This window comes from Mastomys coucha, unplaced genomic scaffold (genome assembly GCF_008632895.1).
Source record: "Mastomys coucha isolate ucsf_1 unplaced genomic scaffold, UCSF_Mcou_1 pScaffold7, whole genome shotgun sequence".
Taxonomy (NCBI): domain Eukaryota; kingdom Metazoa; phylum Chordata; class Mammalia; order Rodentia; family Muridae; genus Mastomys; species Mastomys coucha.
Window position 1 is genome coordinate 56,110,147 of NW_022196913.1, and position 7,792 is coordinate 56,117,938.

At 50.2% G+C, this 7,792-nt stretch overlaps 1 protein-coding gene across 8 annotated transcripts in view; it reads left to right on the forward strand.

The window, feature by feature from the left end:
* The window catches only part of Secisbp2 (SECIS binding protein 2), a 33,267-nt gene extending 25,948 nt beyond the window's left edge, over positions 1-7,319 (forward strand). For 7 of the 8 annotated variants that reach the window (XM_031359559.1, XM_031359556.1, XM_031359554.1 and 4 more), the window contains 6 exons: positions 131-269; positions 2,009-2,165; positions 2,943-3,163; positions 5,338-5,492; positions 5,847-6,036; positions 6,461-7,319. In XM_031359559.1, coding sequence (XP_031215419.1) covers positions 131-269; positions 2,009-2,165; positions 2,943-3,163; positions 5,338-5,492; positions 5,847-6,036; positions 6,461-6,564 — 966 coding nt within the window. In that variant the 3' untranslated portion in view covers positions 6,565-7,319. Of the gene's footprint in view, positions 1-130; positions 270-2,008; positions 2,166-2,942; positions 3,164-5,337; positions 5,493-5,846; positions 6,037-6,410 lie in introns of all 8 variants that reach the window. The other variant, XM_031359557.1, reaches the window with a different exon arrangement.
* The last annotated feature ends 473 nt before the right edge of the window (positions 7,320-7,792 follow it).

A 7,792-nucleotide genomic window follows, 5' to 3' on the forward strand; every position in this document is an offset into this window, starting at 1 on the left:
CAAGTGTGTAGGGGTTTTATATTTATGTGCAAGTGTGTAGGGGTTTTATATTTATGTGCTAGTATGTGGGTGTTTTAATTATTTTGTTCTGCTTTGTTGTTTTGGTTTGGTTCACTTTGATTTTTTAAAGATAATTTTGAAAGAACGGCAAGAAAGGATGCAGCAGCGACTCCAAGAAAGTGCTATGAGCCAGACAGTGGCCAATGGTGACTCACAGGATGTGGAGAGTGGCGCCAGTAACCAGACCCCCAGTCAGGACGACCCCACAGGTACCAGTTCTCTGAGCATGCGTGCGTGTGTGTGCCTGAAGTAATCTTTCAGGTAAGAGCTACTGTGAGAATGGTGAGCTGTGGTGGAAACTGTGCGGACTCCCCAACCCCACATGGACCTTGTGGTAAAATTCAAGTCAGCATGGCGATTTGAGGATGTGGTTCCCATGATCTGGCATTACAGACAGAGCAGCCCCTTGCCCAGGTGTGGTGTTGGGGTAATGCTGGGATTTCCAACCAGAAGCTATTTTCCAAGTGTATCATAAAAATTAATGTGTATTAATTCAGGGTTTTTCAGAAGACTTTTTATGGAGTTGTATGTTCAGAGAATGTACATAGTGCAAACATGTGTAGCTGAAGGACTTCGCAGCATGAGTGAACAGCCCAGAGGTCCTCCCCATGGCCACTTCACAGCATGGTACCAACCGTAGGACTGTGACTCACAGCATGGTACCAACCGTACACAGCATGGTACCAACCGTAGGACTGTGACTCTCAGCATGGTACCAACCGTAGGACTGTGACTCTCAACATGGTACCAACCGTAGGACTGTGACTCTCAACATGGTACCAACCGTAGGACTGTGACTCACAGCATGGTACCAACCGTAGGACTGTGACCTTGACTTAGTACCAATGTGTGTGCCACACTGACTCCACCTCCTTTTCTGGCCTGTGGAGCAATACACTGTTCCAGTACTGTATAGTATTGGGCTGCGTAAGCGTGCCCAGTGTGTAAGGAAGGCTGACAGGGCAGCTAGTAGACCTGAGCACCCTCGACAGTGTGGTTGGTGTCGCTAGGAAAGCATGAGTACTTCCTGGAGCATGAGTGCTGTTGCAGTTCCTACCACACATCTCCAGGTGCTCTGCCATCACGACTGTGCGGATAAGCCTTATCGGTGTTCCCACCCCTGTCCCAGGGTGACGTGCTTGCCACAACAGAGGGGATTCCATCCCTTGTGATGTTACCTTGCCTTCCTGGTGCTCTGTGGAAGTAGTTGGTTGGAGATACCTAGCTATTACTGACTCCACCTGGTACGTTACACGTGGCCGCAGTCCAGCACTCACAGATGTTTGTGTTGGTTGGTTTGGATTGGTTTTCTGTGTTGCTTTGGTTTTTGTTGAGATTTTGGTTTTTGCTGAGGTTGCTAGCTTTAAACTGACTATAGCCTAGGCCTTCCTTGAGCCTGGCCATGGCAGTCCTCCTGCCTCAGCCTCCTGTGTGCTGCTTACCCTAGGGGTTTTGTTGTTGGTGTTTGAAGCAGTGTCTCACTTGTTGCCCTGCTAGATTGGAGTTCAGTATGTAGGCCAGTCAGCCCTGAACACACAAAGATCACTGCCTCAGCTTTCTGAGTGCTGGGATTAAAAGTGTGCTCCACTGTGCTTAGCAACTAACCTTGTTTTTTCAATTTTCCTAATACATTCTTTAGAGTGCAAACGTAAAAGGTAGATTTTGGCACTGAACTGCACAATTAATGGTAACTTGTGTATTTTACCACAATGAAAATGAGTAAGGAGAGAGACATGGGAAGGGGAGGGAGCATTAGGACAGACCAGAAAGCTACCCCAGCAGTCCCAGCCTTTCTGCCTCCCCTAAAGCTGTAGTGCTCCTCTTTCCTGGCTGTGCAAGTTGGATTGCTGGTGTGTCACTGGCACCAAGTCTGTCTGCTCTACAGGCCCCTCGCTGTGTGTGAAGCCCTGCAGAGATGCACAGTGATTTTTTTTTTCCCCCTCTGAAGGTCCAGAGAAGACAGAAGAATCAGTGTCTTCTACACCTGTGGTTGAGGGTGAGTCAGAAGAGCCAGCTGGCACAGAGTTCCAGAGGGACCCAGAGGCTTGCCAGCCTACCCCTGACAGTGTCACCTTCCCCAAGATCCACAGCCGGAGGTTCCGGGAGTGAGTGAGCACTGGCTGCTAGGGCTCAGGGTGGGGCTGGCTCTGACTTCCCCCTGTAGTGTCTGGTGCAATGCATTTTAATCTTGTGCTTGAAATCAACTGGGTAGCTGGTTATGCAATGGGGATAGGATCCTATTCCTGTGTATATCTGCTGGTTTAGTGTACTATGGTTCTGTCCCACGGGTAATGATTGAAGAGGCATCCTTAGTCCATTTTTGAAGTTGGGATAGAGTGAAGTGGCAGTGGTAGTGACTGGGTCCTCCAGGTTTAGTGTCACAGCCATTTCTTTTCCCTCCAGTTTTTCCTTTTTTCTCTTTTTCCTTCCTCCCTCTGTCCTTCCCTCCTTCCCTCCCTCCCTCTTTTCCTCCCTTCCTTCCTTTCTTTTTATGTATTTTCCTTTTGGGAGAAGGACTTACTGTGTGATCCAAGCTAGCCTTGGCCTTGAACTCACTCTCCTACTTGCTCAGCCTCTTGAGTGCAGGAGTTGTAGGTGTGGCCTGCTATACCTGGCTTCAGTGTGGTTCCCAGGGTATGAGCAGTCAGCAGTGCTCATGCCTCCTCGTTCACAGGGCTCCTTGGCAGCCTGTCCAGGTGCCTGTGTGCAGAGCAAGGTGACTCGGAGAAGCCAGATAGGACCTGCACAGGGCGTGCAGGGCAGGGCCTCCCATGGCATTCCTCCCTTGTGGTGGAGGGAGTTGCATGGTCCTGGTGGGTGCTGGTGTCTCTATGGCTTTTGTCTGATGCTGTTGCATTCCCTGCCCCTGGGGTTCCTTTCAGCTACTGCAGCCAGATGCTTAGTAAAGAAGTAGATGCTTGTGTCACGGGTCTGCTCAAGGAGCTGGTGCGCTTCCAAGACCGCATGTACCAGAAGGATCCCGTTAAGGCCAAGACAAAACGCCGGCTTGTGCTGGGGCTGAGGGAGGTCCTGAAACACCTGAAGCTCAGGAAGCTGAAGTGCATCATCATCTCTCCCAACTGTGAGAAGACACAGTCTAAAGGTGACAGCCCTGCAGCACCCCACAGTGCCCAGTCTGCCCTGCCAGTGGCCAGTAATCTGCCCCACAGTCATCCATGCACATGTCAGTGGGCACCTTGGCAGCTTGCTTTCAGTTTAAACAGGGAAGTCACTTTCTCGTGTGCTACCATCTGAGCCCTACCTAACACTAACCCTCCTGACCTGGGCCTTCCTCTGATGACAGGGTAGGGCGAGCCTTACCCTGTAGCCTTACCTTGTAGCCATACACTGTAGCCATACGCTGTAGCTCTAGAGCCAGTGGGGAGGGCGAGCCTTACCCTGTAGCCTTACCCTGTAGCCATACCCTGTAGCCTTACCCTGTAGCCATATGCTGTAGCTCTAGAGCCAGCGGGGTTGCTAGAGACCTTGCAGGGGCTTTGCTCCTGTTGGCAGAGTTGTTCAGTGGCTAACCCTCTGCTCGCTCATTGCTAACGTGGCTTTGTCACAGCACTCCAGCGGCTGGCCTGGCCTGGAAGAAGGCTGTGTGTGAGGTGGTAGTGAGCTTGTCTATGTCCCATCGTGACTCTGGGAGGACTTGCCTGACATGGTGTGTCCTGGGTTCCATGGAGGAAGGAGTCGTTAGGAGGATGCCATCACTCTCACACCCTCTCCATCCAGTTAGAACTACAAGTGAGGGGAATATTTGGAACACATGAGCCATCTCCCTGGCCTTTTCCATGTGTGTAACTTTCAGCTCAGCCAAAGGCACACTTTGAGGTAATAGGTCCAGATCCTGGTACCGAGTCTTGAGCCATGATCTCCAGTTACCATTTTACATCCCAAACCTGGAGGTTTCCTAATGGGCCTGAGGTACCCGGACCTTGGAGGAGCAACTGCTAGACTTCTTCATGTGCAACCCAGCAGCTCAGCTCTGCTGTCACTGTGCTGCTCTACCATTAACACCAGACAGAACATGACAGGGGTGTAGTGACCTGCCAGACTGTCTGTGTGTCTGGTAGTGCCATAATGGTAGAGACTAAACTGTGAAGTGGTCACACAGGGTTGCTTATGGAAAAGGCAAGCCTGGGTTTCCTGTCCTCCAGAGACTTCAGCAGCTGACCCTTAGACAAACCTTGGAGTATTTCCTCCCAGAGCCCCAAGTAAGTGGTTTGGCTACCACTGCCTGGTGCATTTTCAGCTTTCTAACAGCTCCACTTCCAGTAGAGCCAAGTCAAATGCCCTCTGGGCAGGTCTTTCTGTCCCCTGCTTGTGAGGCTCTACCTCTAGGCCCTTCCTCCTGCTGCTGTCAGAGTACATGTAGCACGGTCCAAAGCTGGCTTTCTCTGTGCTTCTCTAGTTTCCTGAGGCTACAGAACAGTGGCGGTCTGAGAGGGAGTCTGGGAGCCCAGGCCCACACTTGCAGCTGTCCAGGGAGAACTGACTGCAAAAGCAGGACACATTGAGTGCTTCCCTTTCCCCTTCCCTGCCCACACCCTTTCAAGTTTTTAAAGTTCAAGATTAATGCAGAGTGAATGTTTGATCTCTTTAGATCATCCTGTGCCAAGAGCCAGGGTCAGGGGTTCAAGGTCAACGTGTAGTTGACATTTAGTCCCTTTTGTTAAGTGTGTGAAAGAGCAGGAGTCAAGGTGTTCTGCTCCATTAGCATGTTGGTGGTGTTCTGAAAATTGTTCGTGAACTTTGTGAGTTTATGCCTTCTGAGGTAAATAGGTGATTTGTTCATTCCTTCTTGCAATTGTTGGAGTGTAGAGGTGTAACACCCTGACTCCCTCTGCCGACAGTCATCCTCAGATGCTGTGGGCTCCCAGTGACCAGGTGTGTTAATCCTTCCCTGTGTTGGCCTTGCTGGGACCTCATCTAAGCAAGGATCCAGTGCAAGCCAGGCACCTGGGTCTGCAGTGTGGTGGGCACTCTCTAGCCTCTCTGAGCCTCTAGTTTTCATTCTGTAAGTGAGGACTTAGCACATGTCTTTTTAGACATTGGGGATGATACAAAGCTGTTAGGTGTGAAGCAGTTGGTCAGTAGCCTGTTATAGAAGTGGTGCTGACTTCATTTTCCCCGAGCACAGTGGAAATTGTGCAGTCCGCCTTAGAGAACTGATTCTTCCTGGTGAAATTTGGTATCAGTAGCTGACCTTATTGTGATTCTAAGTGGGCTATGTTGCATCAACCTGTGTCCTGTGGACCTGTATTTGACCAGGTGGGCTGGATGACACGCTGCACACCATCATCGATTGTGCCTGTGAGCAGAACATCCCCTTTGTGTTTGCACTCAACCGAAAGGCGCTGGGGCGGAGTCTGAACAAAGCAGTTCCTGTCAGCATTGTAGGGATCTTCAGCTACGATGGGGCCCAGGTGAGTTGGACCCCAGCTTCTGAGCTCCTTGTCCATGAGAAGAAGTTGGGGTCACAGCCTGTGATGTAAGCTTTCCAGCAGGCAGGCAGGCCATAGCCTCTGCTAAGTTGACCCTGAGGAGAATTCATCCTGAAGCAGAACCTTCCCAGAAAGCCTTTGTCCCCATAGTCAGAAGCACTGAGTACAGGTCCTAAGTTTGACTCCAGGTTCATTGCCAGTAGAGAGGCGCGTGGGCCTAAACATTTGGTCAGGCTCCTCATCTGGCAACACCCATAGGCAGAGACCTCACAACCTGTGTTACCTCTGCCTTGCTGTAGAGGGTACCATCCTACAATGTACTCTCTTGTGCTCAAGGACCAGTTCCACAAGATGGTTGAGCTGACCATGGCAGCCCGTCAGGCATACAAGACCATGTTGGAGACGGTGCGGCAAGAGCAGGCAGGAGAACCTGGACCTCAGACCCCTCCCAGCCCACCCATGCAGGACCCCATCCAATCCACGGAAGAAGGCACCCTTGCTTCCACTGGAGAAGAGCCACATTACAGTGAGTGCTTTGGGGAGAGGGTCGGGGGTGGGGGGAAGGTAAGGAGAGTAGGCCATGGTAGGTCCAAGACTGAGGCCATCTCTCTTGTCATCGACTCTGAGAGCTTAATCAGCAGACATCAGAAGCTGCAAGTTACCATTGATGGTCTTAGACTCTGAGCCAAATATGTACAGAAGTGGCTTACGGGCAGCTATATCTAAGACCAACTTGGGAGGGCAAAAGAATTCTCTCAGGTCCATTGTCTACTGCGATGTGCTCTTTAGGGGCTGGGATTGATGCTGGTCATTAGGGGAGAGCCAGCCTAGCAGATGGGGGGCGGAGAGGGGGAGGAAGTGAGCAGAGCGAACATCTGTAACTCATTCCTGCCTCTGAAGGAGCTTTGTGACCTATTGGTGTCTGTGCTTGGGCTGGTCTCCTGTTTTAGTTGGGATTTGGAGGAAGCACCTGGAAGCATACAGTCAGCGTGCCTTGGAGCTGGAAGACTCACTGGAGGCATCAACCTCTCAGATGATGAACTTGAATTTATAGGAAGAGTTCTTGTATTGGGTAAGGATGGGAGAGGCAGGAAAAAGACTTCCTTCTCATTTCTTTACTGACCTGATGTATTTATGTGACTGTTGAGTTGGAAATTCACTAATGAAGGCAAAGGAAGCACCTGGTGCATCTGTGAGTCCAACAGATGGGCACTCAGATGCACCCGCGGGCACCTGTCCTAAGAGCCTGGTGATTCAGCACACTGGATGGACACTCAGATGCACCCGTGGGCACCTGTCCTAAGAGCCTGGTGATTCAGCACACTGGATGGACACTCAGATGCACCCACGGGCACCTTTCCTAAGAGCCTGGTGATTCAGCACACTGGATCTGGAAAATGCTGGAGAACGTGGTCCTGGGTACTGTGGCTGCCTAGGACCCACTATTACAGTGCCACTTCAACCAAGTTCGGGAATGGTAGAACAGGAGCTGTGCTCCAGGGACTGTAGAGGGCCCTTCCTCAGGGGTGGAGCCCTGCCACTTTGTGCTGCCAAGGGTTTGCTAAGATGAGCCTTAGAATAAAATTAATTTCTAACATGACTTTTTAACATAAATTAATACTTTTAGTTTTAATTTTCCAAAGAAGCAGTATATATCAAATTTGTAGATTTCAGTTTGGTGTCTACAAATCTTTTTAACGAACATAGGATGAATGTGCTTTCTGTCTTAGAAGACAGAGCTCACTTACGTATTTTCCTGCAAGCAAGAGGGCTTATTTGTTTTGAATAAAGAGTGATTATTTAATTTCATCTCAGACTATTGTGATCTTAGGTGAATGGTGTCAATCTTACAGGTTGTTACTACACTGGAGTTCCTTACTGACTTGTTCCTCTTTGGCACTGCGGTGGTCTGACAGGCCCGGTCATCATGCCCAGCTCCAGAGCCAGGGACTACAGAATCCCTATTAGACCTTTGCATCTCTTTTGCCCACATCTGCCCCATGGCAGGAATGCAGCTGCACTCAACATAACCTCTGAGGAGTGGGCGGCCTGTGCTGAGAAGAGAAAGTGGAAGGTTGGGTCAGAAATGGCTGCCGAGTGGCCTGCCACACGGAGCTTATGGCCAGTTCTCACCCTGTTGTTGACTCTTTGTCAGCCTGGGAAATGGATTTGGTGGAATTAGGTCAGTAGCACAGCCTTTTCTTTTCTCTCATTCATGTCAGTAGGCCACAAGTTGGTTATAGTAAGTTTAGAAATAAAACTCTGTCAGCTACATTCAGCAG